Here is a 15491-nt window from a genome sequence, read left to right as displayed (position 1 = left end):
GGCGGCGCCTTCGCCTCCTCGTCCTCCTTCTCCGCGTCCTCGTCCTCCTCCTCCGCCGGCGGCGGCTGCGGCTGCTCCTCCCCGCCGCGGACCATGTTCGCCAAAGGCAAAGGCTCGGCGGTGCCGTCGGACGGGCAGGCTCGGGAGAAGTAAGTGCCCGCGGCCCCTGCGCCGCCGCGGGGCCGGGCCCCGGGGGCTGGGCGAGGAGGGGGGGCGTCCTTTTGTGTGTCCGCGCTCCTGGCTTTGTCCGGGCCCGGCCCGCAGCACCCCCGGGTGGGGGCACTTGGGGCGGGGGGGGGCTGCCCTGCCGGGCCGGGGCCGCTCAACTCCCAGCAACTTTCCCGGGGGGTGGCGGTGCCCCCTCTCCGAGGGGTCCCGACGCCCGCCCCGCCGCAGCGGCGCCTGCCCCGTGTCTCTGCGCTCTTGCAGGTTGGCTTTGTACGTCTACGAGTACTTGCTGCACGTCGGAGCCCAGAAATCCGCACAGACCTTCCTGTCGGAGGTGAGTGGGGCGGGCGGCGGGCCCCCCTCCCCGGGCCTGATGGCCTTTGTTTTCCCAAGCAGGCACGGTGGCCTCCATTTTGAATTTTTATCACCTTTTGCCATTTATTGCGGTTGGCCTCGGAGCCCCCGGGCGGTTCGGGGGGCTCCGCGGGGCCGCCTGACCCGTTTGCCCGCCTTCTCCTCCGCAGATCCGATGGGAAAAAAACATCACGCTAGGGGAGCCTCCCGGGTTTCTACATTCCTGGTGGTGGTAAGTGGCCTTCCCTGTCCGCTTCACCTTCCGAGAATACCGGGGGGCGGTGGGGGGGCGCAGAAATGGGGCGAGGCGGGGAAGAGCCGGGAGGGAACACATCGTCCTGGGTAAAAGTTTTGATCCTTGCCTCCTCTGGTAAGGAAGAGACGTTCTGCATGTGCTGCATGCGCGCACGACCGGCGGGTTTGCCGCTGTCGGGAATTTATTTTATTTTATTTATTTATTTATTTTTGCACGCGTGGAAATTGTTTGGCCCCCGGGAAGATGCGGGCGGGGGGGGACCCTGCGTCTTCCACACAGTATTGCTCTTACTCAGGTGGAGCGGGCGAGGTATGGGAGGAGGAGCTGTTTGTTCCTCCCCACCAGCTGAAGCAGAGGCATCAGGGAGCTCTCACTTCCTCAGCGGTGATTCGGGATGACTTGGCCCCTCCGGGTTACTGGGTGGGGGGGGTGCCATCTCCCATCCGGTGCTAGCTGGTGGGGGTGGTGTTCGTGCCAACTCGGGAGCGGTCCTTTTTTGTAGTAGCTCCTCTGCCAAAAATAAATAAAGTGGGTGCAGGTTGGAGGGTCCCCTCATTTCCTGCCACCCTGGAGGATCTGCCTTGAACAAAGCAAAGTTTCTCTGATTCTGCACCCGAAGGTGCTGGGAGTGGATTTCCAGTCTTCTAGCTGAAGTTTGCACCAGGCTTGCGAGCTGGCCGTTTGCCGGCGAGCGCGCTGTGGCTTTTTAAGAAGTCAATAGTGCCTGGGTCGAGATGGTTTTGAGTCAGGCTGTTGAAGCGGAGGGAAACCAAAGTGTACACGCCTACCCGTTCTGCCAGTGCAGGCACCTCAGGTCTGCCAGCAGCTGAGACTGCGAGCTCTCTTGCAGCCGGTTGCTATCAGCTTGCGAACTGAGAAAACCAGTTCCTAATTGCATTTGTCAACTTCATGCAGGATGCTCGCAGCGCGCTCGGGCAGCTTAGGGTGCTGGCTGGTCTCTCTCTCCAGATCGGACCGGTGGTGGGGAGGGGGCAGGGGGGAACTTAGGCCGCTCGCAGAGGCAGCCTGACTTCCTGTCGAAGCCTGCAGTTTGGGTAATGAAGTTCAGAAGTAGTAGTAGGAGTTTGGGGAACATGATTGAGGCTTGTTTTCTTCTGCATTTAGAGTAGGAGAAGCAAACCAGCCAGCCTTTTCCCATGCTATTGGATAGGATCCGCGGTCCATTTCAGAGCCTGCAAAAGTGAACTCTGCCTGCTGCCATACGTATACTGAGGTGCACTGGATTATCATCCAGCCTTCTTCGGGCAAGGTCTGTGCTGCTAACATCTGCTGCTAGCTTGGCCAGGCTGTTCGGAGGTGTGAAGTGTGTGTAGACACGGTGCTACTGGTACCGCTGCGCTTTGACCGGCGCAGCCTGTTTTGCTGTCCCACGTAAGGCACGTTTGGCTGGTGCGGCCACGCTCCGCACCGGGCGCGTTTTGTTGGTGCAAAATCCAGCGTTGCTCAGCTGGGGGAGTGTATTCAGTGTGGACCTGGCACTAGTCTGTCACCTGGCAGCGTGGCACGCTGCCATGCAACTAGTGCTGGGCAGAACAATGAGTCTGCAGGAAACAGTGAGTCAGCACCTTCATGCTGTGGTGGCTAATGCTCTGCCTTGGAGGGAGCAGTCCGAGGGGCCATCTTCTGAGAGGTTTAGGCGACGGCTGGAAGTCTTGCGCGGATGGGTGCACGCGTAGTTCACACGAGAAGAGTTTGTGGTGACATTTCTGGAGCGGGCTTGCCCTTCCGGTAAGGGAGCTCTTCGGGTTGTTGCAGCATGCTCGGGTTCAGCTGATGAGCGGTAGAAGTTGAAACGCCCCGTGGAAGTCTTGCAGAGGGATCTCCCAAAGTTTGAATACTAAGAGGAGTAGAGATGCGTGCTCCTGGAGCCTAGAGCTGAAATAGCTGCCTGCTGGCCAGCTTTTTTTCTTGGTTGATTTAGACAGTTTGGGAGTTGAGGGAAAGACATCGGAGGGTGACAGGGCTGATAAGCCCTTCCACTGAAGTTTTAGAAGTCCCTGAGTTACTTCTTCCCATCCAGCAGATTGTCAGCTCGCTGTAATTGTCACCTACGTGTTTAAAAGGTCCCTTCGGCTCTTAAAATTACCTGGCTCGAGATCTCTTTGTTGGAGTTGTTACTAGAAGGTTTAAAGGGTGATAAAATTGGATACGTGGTCTTGACGGACCTTAAATTCACTCCTTAACCACACGCCAAATGAGGTGGAAAGCCGCTCACCTTGAGCGAGCTGTCAGCTAAGTTTGTACTATGGTATTGTACATGTGCTGTTACTTATGCAAGTCATAATTAGTAACTGGATCCTGTTTTGTTGTTTTTTCTTTTCCCTGCCATGCAGCGTATTTTGGGACCTTTACTGTGCAGCTCCTGAAAGGCGAGATACTTGTGAACATTCAAGTGAAGCAAAAGCCTTTCATGATTATGTGAGTAACAATTTTTAATCCTTGTGCTAATTGCAGGGTTGGAGAGATCAAACTTCTTCAGCGCTGAAAGCAAGCGTGTAGCCAACTGGTGACAGCTTTTTTTTTTAACCAGCAGTGTTCTGACTGGGTTGAAGAGTATTTCATAATGTTGCAATTATGTAAATGACTTCAGATACTTATCTTAAGTACTTAAGGGCATATTCAGACCCTTGGTGGAATTAAGTCGTTTTGCCGAGCTGTGGACAACAGAAGCCCTGCGATAGCGGTGCTGTGGGGAGCAGTGATGATGTTTTCCACACTGAGGACAGACCTCATTTACAAACTTCGTCGCACAAGTGTGTGCGCTCAGTGTCTGAACGCGAACAGGGGGAAATTCTTCAAAATGTTGGGTCTCCAGCCCAGGAAAAATCTAAGTGTTCATTGGAGACAGCGTGCACTTAGATGCTTGCTCTGGCTAGCCAGTATTCGTGTCTCAAAAATATCAATATAAAGGTACTTCATTACATTAAGACTGCATTGCAGTCTCTTTCTCTCTCTCTTTTTTTCCTTTTTTTTAAAAAAACCAAGCCCTTTTTGGTTAAAGGTCTATTTCTTAATGGCTGTGAAAGAGCTGGAAAAGATGGTTTAGAAATGATGTGGACGTTGCTGTGTCTGAGCCTGACGTTGGTGGCTGATTGGATGGGCTAGATTTTGGAGGCTTGGATTGGCTGTGGTACTTTTCCAGCGTGCCTGGGTGGCTGTGGCGTACCTGCAAAGGAAGGTACATGAGCCCCAGGTCAAGAGGCTCTCTGCAGTTGGTTTTTGTTTGCAGGACAAAGGAGACCACATCCAAAGCGACCATGTGACGAGAAGCCTTGGAGATGAGGCACGGGGCTTTGCAGTAACCTGAACCTGTCAGTGGGGACATCTCCCCAGGCCAGGCTGGCTGTTGTGTAGGCTTGCAAGTAAATAGATGCGTTTTACAACTTGCTCAGCTCTGCTGTGACCCGTGGGCAGTGGGTTGTCGGCACGGGGGGACTTGAAGTGAATTGATATGAAGAGATTTGGTATTTTTGCTCTTGTCCCACTGGTGCACCCTCTTGCCTGTAGCAGCCAGATAACCTTGTTGTCGCTTTGGTTTTTATTGGGCATCCTGTGGCCCTTACAGCAGGGTTTACTAATGAGCATCCCCATTTATCAGGCCACTTTTAACTGTCTGCGCTCTGAATTCTGCCAGGACAGCAAAGGGTGCAACCGCAGAAGAAAGCGTGCGGGCTGCTCCTTTCCGAGTGAACGCACTCAATTAAGGCTGTAACGTTCCCATACACTTCAGCATGAGTGATTAGGACAGTGGCAGAGGGGGGTTGCCAGGCGATGTTGGTGCAGGCTGGGGGAATATTGTCAAACGCGTTAGCAGTAGCATGGGCAGCCTTCTTCCGATGAATGGCACTGCTGGTCAAAAACAGCATAGAGCTGTTTCCCCTTCTTGCTCTTGCGATTTCCTGCCGGTTTGGGTGCATACCTGTTGCCCATGCAAGAGCTCATCTTTGGTGCATGGGTGAGCTCCAGCCTCGCTACAGACCTTCACGCCACTCCTTGCCCATCTTGCGGTGGGGCATTTGTTGTAGGAATGACAAAATCCCAGAGTGTTTGTGGGTTATAAATAGTGAAGTGCAGCTTGCAAATATTTGCTTGTAGATGTGCCAAAGCCGGGCGAGGCCATGTCTTCAAAAAGGATTGGCAAAGAGATGTTCTCATAGATGCTCTACCTTAATGTGACCCAGTTGAGAGCTGCTGAAGCGGTACAGGGGGGAGATGGTTAGAGACTCTTCTGGTGGCTTGGGTCTGTCTTTCCAGTGTGGTTCTTTGCTCCCCTAAAGGTCACTTGTGGTGGAGTTTAGTCTTGAGGCTGCCTGACCAGAAGCGGGTAGCTTAGTATGCCCCAGATGCCACTGAATCTTGGTTCTGTTTGTGTCATACTGTCACTTATGTATTGCCTTTTTAAAGGGTAAATTCGACTTTGGTCCCCATGTTAGGGACGTTTTTTCCCTGAGCTTAAAACCCTGGTGGACACAGCTACTCTGGAAGCACCTCTTAGTCATTCTGGATTTCCAAAGTACTTTAAAGCTGCCCAACTTGGAACACCAAACCCAAAATGTCTGTCTTGTTTGGGTTGCTTTTTTTTTTTTTGTTGGAGGGGGTTAGATCTTGGATGCAAAGAGAGAAGGTCTGCGGGATAGCACCAGCCGCCAAGATACGGTAATGCTACATTAGCAGCAGCCTTATAATAATGTCTGAGGATTTAGTGTATTTAGAGAAATTAATCTTTTTTAGCTTGGTAATAATTCTAACAATAGGCCTGAGTGCATTAGATGATTCGCATAAACTTCTTTAATACATGTTGCTTTAAGCTTATAGTAAATAGACACAATCCTGATTGTTTTTTGTTTTTTTTTTAATTCTCAGTGTAATACAGTTTCATAACAGCCCTTTTTAGTTTACCTTTTTAGCTTTTATTATAAAGACTCATAAGGAGATTTTCCATCTTTGCCCTCCCTCCTTCTTCATCTCTTCGCTTTCACTGTTTTATTGCAATTGTCCTGTTTTGGGCTTTAAATGGTCGATTTATATTTCTTCTCCGTAATGCTGCATATTGTAGATGCTTAGGGATTTCTTTCCCCCTCCTCCCCCAAAGAATCAGTGTTTTCACAGCAGGAGTAGGTAGTGTACTTTCCGGGGTGCGTAATCTACCTATATAAAGCTTAAATATTGACCAAAGAAAGGAACTGTATGATAAACTTTTTTGTGTGAATAGGAGCTTGTTTCTTTGAGGGCCATGTCCACGGCCCATGGTTCATGTGTGCATGCATGTGTTTCAAATCCAAACACGCATAGCACAGATCTGGGGCTATGATGCCAGATTCTTCTTAAATCACTGCACCAGACCTATCTACTGTTGGCGCACCTCTGTCACTGAATTTCTGCTCTAGGGGGAAGTTGGTGCCTATCTCTGCTTGTGTAACACATGCAAGAACAAGGAGTCAGGGGCTGTTGTTTGCACGTGCGAGTTGGGGGTGAGAGCGGCGCAGGTAATTCATTCTATTGTGGTTCCTAAAGTACATCACAGTCTTTAAAATACTTACTCGGTGTATCCCGAGTTTTTAAGTTACCGTGTTTAAGCAGAGCACCTGTTGCTGGAGTTGAACAAGGTAGTGAAAATGCATGTTAAAGGATCTGCAGATCTTGCCATTCTGGGATCTAGGGTCCAGTGGTTGCTCAGTAGATCCAGCTGGAATTTGATCCTTTGCCTTCTGCCCTTCGGGCTGGAAGGTGCTGGGACCGCTTCTGCTGCACACTTTACATGGTAGCTGCTCTGCGCTTCCAGTGAATCATGCAGACTCCCAAACGGTGCTTGGCTGAGAGCAGGAACGGCACACCACGAGGTGTAAATAATGTGGACTCCAGGACAAACGTACTGGGCTGGGAAAGCATGTTTGCTATTTCTGTTTATTTGCTACGCAGACTGAGAAGGGGGAAAAAAAATGAGTAGTGCCTATGCAAATCACAAACTGAGTAGACAGATGACTGATTTTGTATGTTGGATGTGGTAAAAAAAAAATAACCTATTCTAGGGCTTGGCGCAGGCTTGTAGAACATCATATTTAAATTTCATCCATTACGGAGTACGACTTTTTGGAGGTGGCCTATGTTTGCCATGCATAACACCCACAGACTCTGTATTTACTACACCACTATAAATATACAATGGTGGGATGCTGTAAACCTTCTACCTTGTGCAACAGAGCGCTGTAAAAGTGCCAGGCCTGGATGTGCCTGAAGACTTGCCCTAACACCATGTTGGCAAGTGTCTTTTGCTTGCCTTTTCCCATTGTTAATGGCAGAGGTGTGGTCACTTGGAGGCAGGAGGAGGTCCTGCTCTCTACATCGCCTGGCTTAGGAAGCTCATGCTTTAGAAGTAAGAGCCACGTGCTTCATTAGCAGAGTGTTAACAGCGGGATTTGCATGCTGTGTCATTTCCATTTCATTTCCCAGTATAACTATATGAAAACTAATAGTAGCAGCAGGACAAATTACCAATTTCCCCATTCAGATTTTAATATTTAAAAAAAAAAAAAAAAAAAAAGTCACACTTCACTCCGGGTGTTTCGTGACTTTTTTGATGGCTGCTTGATTTCATGCAAGCCCTTCCATCCTTGGGAAATGCAACGTGCTACTCAGAGTCTGATCTCTTCGCTCCTTCGCCAAGCTGCCTTTGCTTCGGTGCGGCTGTGTGTATAACACCTGTTAGCTGCAGAGCAGCAGCTAAAAAGGAGGGCTCTTATTTTGCGCAAATGCCGCATATTCCCAGTGTGCGTGAAACTCTGTTAACTCTGCACTTACTTGTAGGTTAGTCAGCCTTTCTACCACATGTGTAGAAACAGGTGATCCAAAAGTCAAAAGCATACAAGTTGGTTGGAAGCCACATGCCTTGATTTCCAGTTGAGCTGTTTGGAGTCTTTGGTTGTGGTTTTTTGTTTTTTTTAATTTTCCCCTTTTACTAACATTGTGCTGATCCTAAACTGTTGATTTGCTTTATTTCTGAATGTCCTACACAGGGAGAATCCGATCAAAATTGGACATTTTTAAAATTTGTTTGTTGGTTAAGTCTTTGCTTCAGTTGTGTGGAATCATGGAAATATCAGAGGGGTGAGGAACCCTCCCAAATCTGTCTCCAGTTTCAGTATTTTTATGTGCCTTTCCAATAGAAAATGTTATACTCTCTCTGGAGGCTACTGCTGTTGGCACGGTTGTCTTTATCTTGCTTCTAGTCAAAGCCCCTCTGTAAGCACACTCGTATTACAGTGTGGCTGTGTTGCCAGACGCTCTTGTTGCAGGTTTCATTGTGCATCTTCTGAGCTGGTGAGCTACAAAGGGATTGTACAGCATGACAGGGAATTTCAACCACCACGTTATCTCAGAATTGGCCGATTGATGGTTGCAGTTCAGCATTTCAACATTGTGAAAGCCAATACAATTTGAGTTAGCTGTGATGACTGCCAGTTTAAATACCACAGTGAATTTCTGTCAAATAGCTAATACGTAGAATGGGGAATTGCAGAAAACTTGATCACCAGAACCACTTTAGTCGATTTTGGCCTCCAGCTACACAAAATGAACTTAAATCTAGTTGACTGTCGCTACATACTTTTTGTGGCATTATTCTGTCTGCACAGCCTACTTCGAGTGGAACTTGAGGGGGACAGGTGTCGAGAGCAACCTGAATCCCCTTGGCTGCAAGTTTCTCCCCTCCAAAATGCATGCATATGTAAATGGCAGAAAGAGGTCTGTCCCGGTCAAGTGGTATATTGTGGGGCAGATACTAAATTATTATACAATCTGTGCTTGCATTTAGAAATAAGGCTTTACTTTCTTAAATAGCTTTTATAGTTTTAAAATCATTTATCAGTCTAGCTCCTCCTGTCCAGTTTTTTCCCCCCGTCTTGAAAAATGCTTTGCTAAAGGATGGATGGTCAGTGCAAGACAGGCTGTGATTAGTCCTGGAAGAGATGGTACAGCTGGTTCAGCAAAAATAACTAGCCTGCTTCTAATATCTAACAATCCAGTTCCTCCCTTCTGTCTTCCTTTTCTTTACTACCTAAAAATTGCCCCTTGAATTAAAATATGAAGGGTGTCTTTTGGAAACCCCTTATGCAGGAGTTGTGGTGGGAATGCTTTTGTTTTTAAAAAGTGTAAATGGTTTGGAGTCAGTATACTGGTTTTAATTAGCAGGGAATGAGAGGCGAGTTTGAGCTCCTACAGTGGACCGTCATCCTGGCTTATATGTATTTTAGATGCACTCCCCCCATGGCCACAGGGCAAGGGTGTGATCCCGATACTGTGCCTTTTTGAACCCAGACAGCCAAGCCAGTTCCTCAGATCAACAGTTGTATCTTCTGCAAGTGCCACCCGGCAGGAGGTATTGCTTTCTCAGGGACGGACTGGCCACAGCATATCTTTAGCGGGATTGTCCATGACTGTTGCATGTTTGCTCCAATAATCATCTCGGCTCACTTTTGCCTTGCTGCCGCCAGCCTGATAATTCGCACAATTTTAAGTGTGGCTTAATAGTGCCCTTGTGTTGGGAGTCTTTTAGATCACTGTTGGCTGTCTGTACGGGGCCATCCTGCTGCCTTGAAGCTTTGTTTTAACCATTGGTCCAAACTCTTGCTCTGATGTTTTATCCAGTGCAGTTTTGTCATGGCCTCCAGAGTTTTGGGCCCAGTTATGGCTGGTAGCCCACATCTGTGCCCATTAGCAGCATGCAACAGAAGGCAGAAAATCCTGTGCTGGAGGAGTGTGAAGTAGCGATGCCTTCAGGAGGTGCAAAGTCGTGGTGTTGGTGGGCATTGTGCGGTACTAGCTGAGACCATATCACCTCTTAGCCACTAATATACATGCAAGTTGTTCTGCCTGTTGTGACTCCTCCTGTATTTCAGTATTGAGACAGTCAGCACGTGTATTTCTGTCACTGAGTTTGCTCCTAGAAGCAAGCCAAATCGAGCTGTTGTTCTTGGCTTCTGTTTAATCCACGGCCTCCTATAACTTCCCAGTCATTTGGATATTTCATGCCAGAGTCAGAGCTCACTGCTGCCACTTCACTTAGGCTACAGGCTCATGAACAAGTTACCACCAGATAAGGGGGAGAGTGTGAATTTATAGTGTGCTCTTACCCTGTGATAAGTGTCTCAGTAGCTTACAACACAGTGGGCTAAGCTCCCCTGCATTTACCTTAGGATAAGAGCAAGCACATGGACTGGTACTTCAAAGTAGCTATTTGCTGCAAGGTAGAATTAGAAAAAATTAGGGTTGGAAGGGACCTCGGGAGGTTATCTAGTTCACACTCCAGTTTACCTTACAGTAACTTATTCAGGCTGCCATGCCCTTGAAGGAGTACTGTCTTTTGACTATAAACAGCGTAGGGCCTTTGTGACCCAGCTGGCATCTGTGCGAGGGCAGGGGTGCATGTGTTCAGCCCATGCTCCAGTGTGTAACGGAGCTTTTTCTCCAGGGAATTCAGTGTCATTAGTTAGAAGCCATGGGGAGCATGTCTGTGGCTACCTAGCAAATGTTATGCAGCACAGGTTCAGCAAGTGCCCAGCGTCAGCGGTGGTGCTACCATGCAGGTTCTGCCAAGGCCAGAGAACAAAACCTGTTCCTTGGGCAATCAGTGGAACCCCCACCCTCCCCAAAAACAAGTTCTGGCCTTTTCCCTCTGAACGAGGGAAATGAAGGGATTGCCAGGGAACTTCTCTTCCGAAAGATCCCCACGGCTTTGCTACAGGGGCACGCTTGCTCAGACACGATTAAACTTCCCTGGTGAGAAATACGCCTCTTCCCTCAGTGTGGCATATCCTGATCTGCTCGGGAGAGACAGAGTTTCCCAATAGGTAACCAGAGGAATTTCCTCCAGGCTTGGCAGCTCTCCAAGTACATCTGCAAAATTTCCAAACGGCTAAAAAGTGCAGAATTTCCCCCTCCCTAGCAACATGCAGATAGATAGATAAATATATATTTAATAGTCCTCTGCCCATGTGTCCACCGTTTCTTCTTTTTTTTTTTTAATAGAGATTCTGTGGGGAAAGGAGGTTCTCTTTGGTAAGGACAAACTTTGTGCCCAGAGAAGCTTTGAGGATAGTTTCTAAAGAAGACTACTTGGGTAACTTTTAGGTCTGGGAGAAACTATTAAAAAAACCCAAAATCAGTTTTATATATATAAAAGAATTGTAGGAGGGGTGGGGGGAAGCAACTCTGTTATATATATTATATAGTACAGAGTTGCTTCCCCCCACCACCCCCACAGTTCTTTTCTATATAAAACTGATTTTGATATATATAGATATATATTATTTTTAATGAGCCCAGGCTAATAAACTTGACCGGACAGCTGATCTCTGTATCTGCTGCTGAAAAGTGAAACTGCGCCGTTAAAATACCACTTCATTTAATCTCTCAGTACTAATTCATGCCGTGTTTTAGCATTGTCTCCAGCAACTGTCAATGATAGCATCATTTTTTTTTTTTTTGGTCTCTCGAATGATACCGTGCTCAGTGCTGTAGTTGCACAGAAGCTGAAAGAACGTGTGGCTTTTTTTTTTTTTTTTTAATAAGTCATACCTTCATTTAGTTGATATTGATGGAAAAACTGAGAGCATCAAACTTGAGGTCACAGCGCTGCACTGACGCTGTAGTCTTTGTGATTGGGGAGCCTAAATATTTATCCTGTTCTGTCCCTAATGAAAACAAATTGTCAACAGTTGTTCAGTAACTGACTAAATTAAAATCTGTAATTAGTCAATTAGATTAAAGAGTTGGCACAACCTGATTGTATCATGCTGGTTAGGTTATTAAGAGAAAGGGTGTGATTTTTAATTACTGAATGCTAATTTTGACAGTTTCAAATGGAAACAGACGTTTTTCCCCCCTCTAATTCTGAGTGCCTGGGTAAAGGCAGGCAGCAAAATTTATTTTATGTCAACAAATGGCGCGAAGACGCAAAGTTTCTCTTGTTCAAATCCGGAAGGGATTTCAGTTGGAGGGCGCTGGCTGTGGGCGAACAGGGAGAGTTTTATATTAAAAACCAATTTTTCTTTCAGTGCAAAAATTAGCTTTCTAAAATGGATGGGGGGGCAACAGTTGCCTGGTAATAGGCAAGTGGGCTTTTGTACTGGAACCGGGGGACTGTGCAGTTTGCATCGGATGTGGATTTTCACCTGCTTGAAAGAGCTTGCTGCTGGGAAGTTGGATGTCTCCGCGACTGTGTCCACAGCTAGAGCCAAACATGCCCTGTGCTCTGGTAGCAGACACAAGGCTCCAGTCAAATGCTGGTTTGTTTGCCCGATGCTGCTGTTGCTTTGGAGGGGGGCAAGAGGCCGTTGTATCGGGAATAATGCCACCCTGAGGATCTGTGGGTGTTTCGCACCGCACTTCCCTGCAAAATGGTCACACTGCTCCGGCAGAGCCGTGCTTGGCTCTGTTCCTCCCTGTGTTCTTGCCTGCTGAGATCGCATGTAATCTGTGTCGGCTTTTGAGCTGGGAAGGAGGGGTGGGGGGAAGCGACTCGCTTCAATTCTTTATCTCCTCCCCTGCTTAAAGGCCATTTGAACCGGCAGATGCGTAGTGCTGGGATGTCCGCGACACAAGTGAGTCATTTCCACCCCCCTCTTCCCCCAGCAGCCCTTCCAACCACACACATGCTTCTTCGCTGGGTTGGCTTTGATCACCGATTTGAGGCATTGGGCCAGCAAAGCAGCCATCTAGTCGGGAATAGGTGCACGGAGGTCTGCATGGAGGGCTAGGAACCATTTTGCCAGGCGCAGAAGAGGCTGTTTGCGATGCGGATTCCCATTGTTCGCGCAGGATGCCACAGCCACGTGGAGTGGAGACCCCTCTCCTCCGTGCCTGTGCCCCTGCGACCGTCCCCCCCAACCCACGCGCACGCCCTCGCACACACGCATACGCCCTCTTTCCTCTGCCAAAGTTTGCCGGGGGGAGGGGCGGGGAGGTGGTTCTCGGGGCCCAGACACTGACAGATTTGTAGCTCCGGGTGAATACAAAGCTTGTAAACCTTCATTCATTTCCTTTTTGTGGTCCTTTCAGAGGAACAAAGAAAACGAAGCAGAGGGGTGCATGTACGCTTCGCAGACGAGGCCAGGGGGACATCTCCTGTCGCCAGGGAGCCAAGAGGGCTCTTTGAACCAAGTCCACCGGGCAAAGCAGGCAGCAAAGAGGGGGAGGCTGGGTCCAAGGGAGCAAAACTTGGGTAAAGCGTGTGCCTGTGTCTTTGGTCAGCAGTGGGAGACTGTTAGGTCAGTACAGTGTGTATGGGTATGAGCATGGCTTTCCTGTTCTGATCATTTCCTTCCTTACCTAGGAAACTTGGATTTTCTCCTACCTTTTGTTATGTATTTTCTCTTTTTAAAACAATCTCTTGATCTATTGAAAACAGTCGCAAGCTGATCCCGCAAAGCGTATGTGTATGTGTGTGTATGTGTGTGTATATATATATATATATATATATATAATATGTGTGTGTGTGTGTGTAGCACATACACATGGAGATATGTCTCTATATATTGGATGCTACCTGTGTTTGTTCGCTGCGTCTGCAACGGGTCCAAAGACCAAATAAAAAGTAATCTCTGCATAGATAAATTAAATGGCAAAATCCTCGCTTACGGGTGGGGGCTTTAGAGGTGGTCGCTGTTAGCTTTGTTCTGTAAAGAGCCATATAAACGTACGGGATTAAAGCATTGGAGAGGAGAGCAGTATAATGCTGAAACTGGTTCATCCAGTTAACTGTATTCCAGCTGCGTGCGAATGGCTGTCGCCTGCCCCAGCACCTCACGCTCTTGTGCAACTAAACAACATCAAATGCCCGGGCTATTAGTGCGAATGCCTGACAAACTGCTTTGGATGCACTGTGCGGTTGGCCAGCTTTCTGAGGTTTCATCTCCCGAGAACAACAGCCGATCCACAGTTCATTTTGCTGTAATGCTTCCTGCTGTTTAGCAGGAGCCACGAAGCCGAGCTTGTGGGGTTGGGTTTTTTTGTTGGGTTTTTTTTTTTTTCTTTTAAGGGTAGACTTCGAATGTGTTGCTAGCCCCGGTGACTTTTTCAGCCAATTACAGCAGAATCCAAAGCGACTATAACGCCGAATGGAAAACAAATGAAAGGCGAGCAGTGGGTCAAGAAAGCACATCGCTGATTTTTCTTCCTCTGGTTCCAAAATTATGGGGCAGTGAATGCAAAATGAATAAGCCCCACTTGGCTTGCAGGGAAGCTTGCATTAGAGGTGGCGGGCCATTCGGGCAGCGATTCGCCAGGCGTTGTCTGGCGTAACGTGGCCTGGGTCATTCTTTTAGCTTAACGTGCTTCAATCAAGCTGTTCCCAGTCTTGTTTTTTAAGGGAAACTTCCTTTCTGCCAGTGGACAACGTGGAACATTATCCCCCCACCAAAAAAATCCTATGTTAAAAACAGTCCCCGAACCTTAGGAGGTAGCACTGTGCGAGCCTGCCTTTCGCAGTGTTTGTGGGGCATGTTGAAAGTAACCCGCTTGAAAACTGGAAGAACTAGTTGCCTCCAAACCCTGCCTCTGTTTTCCATCTGCCCCTTCCAGCGGGCTCTCCTCCAGATGTAGCTTTTCAAGCAAGACGGGTAAACCCGAAGGTGAGTCCTATCCTTTTCCGTGAGTCAGCTCTAGCCCGTCACTACAGCCACCGTACCTGGGGAAAATTCAGCTCACATCTGTCGCTGGCTGGCTGCGGTTGTCAGGAGTTGGCATCGAAAGGAGCTCGCCGGGCTCTGGGTAAACAGACATATATGTTTATTGTAATCTGACATGATTTAAATGAGCAGTAAATTGTGGGTCAGAGCGTGGCTTTTAATAGGACTGAAGCTGTAATCGCATCAGTTGCAAAGTCACTGGTTCCGATCCAAAAACAATTTTGGAGATCATTAACTTGGCGTTTGCTGGCAAGGACCTTTCCTCATTTTTTTGGGAGCGTGTCGTGGTGAAAGGCTACGAGAGAGCCGGGTGCCGGGGGAAGGAGGGCGGAGGGTAGGAAGGGAGATAAACAAATGTTGTTTGGGGAGTGCGGGGGGGGAAAAAACCTGACTCCAAACGCCCACCCAAAACCAGGCTGGGGAAGGGAGTGTTGCTGTCTCTTTAAACCGAAAATACTCTTGGTTTAGTGCTGGCCGTGGGGGAGGGGTGATGTGTTGTACCCTGGTGACTCGATGATAGGGAGGTTTGTAGCAGGCTTCCAGCTCTGAGCCCTGACACAGCAGGATGGGAGGAGCGAGGCGCGCCCCTGCTTCGCCCACAGGCCACCGGCTGGCTTAAAAACACTTGTCTTGTTTTGCCCAGAAAGTTCAAGGATGCCCTGCAGGAGGAGCCGGGGCCGGGGCAGAGCACGTGGAGCAGAACGGAGGCTTTGCACGGTGCGAGCGCGCGCTGGGCCCCCGCGCCGGGCAGGAGCTGCGCGCCTTGCATCATCGCAGCCCTGCCCAAGCCTGTGCTGCGTGTGGCTTCGGGGGCCGCGAAGGAAACGGTTCCTTCCTCTCCCCCCTCGGCAGCGGAAGGCATGCCCCGCAGGCCCTGCCCCCTCTTGGAAAGGAAAAGTCCCTTCTCCCAGTAAACACCAAGCCTTGCACTTGTGTTGCGGATGGGGGGGTCCCTCTCCCAGAGCTCTGCCACCGGCATCCGCGCCGAGTCCGTGCGCTGCGGCGTGGTG

The 15491-nt window shown here is 48.9% G+C and overlaps 1 protein-coding gene across 4 annotated transcripts in view; it reads left to right on the top strand.

Moving 5' to 3' along the window:
* The first annotated feature begins 6 nt into the window (after nucleotides 1-6).
* SSBP3 (single stranded DNA binding protein 3) overlaps nucleotides 7-15491 on the top strand; it is a 133052-nt gene continuing 117567 nt past the window's right edge. For all 4 annotated transcript variants that reach the window (XM_019531477.1, XM_019531476.1, XM_019531475.1 and 1 more), the window contains exons 1-4: nucleotides 7-149; nucleotides 430-502; nucleotides 693-754; nucleotides 3133-3217. In XM_019531477.1, the coding sequence (XP_019387022.1) occupies nucleotides 94-149; nucleotides 430-502; nucleotides 693-754; nucleotides 3133-3217 (276 nt within the window). In that variant the 5' untranslated portion in view covers nucleotides 7-93. The remainder of the gene's footprint in view (nucleotides 150-429; nucleotides 503-692; nucleotides 755-3132; nucleotides 3218-15491) is intronic.

Source organism: Crocodylus porosus, unplaced genomic scaffold (assembly GCF_001723895.1).
Source record: "Crocodylus porosus isolate Cpor-Errol unplaced genomic scaffold, CroPor_comp1, whole genome shotgun sequence".
Taxonomy (NCBI): Eukaryota; Metazoa; Chordata; order Crocodylia; family Crocodylidae; genus Crocodylus; species Crocodylus porosus.
This window is presented reverse-complemented; position numbering and strand designations above follow the sequence as displayed.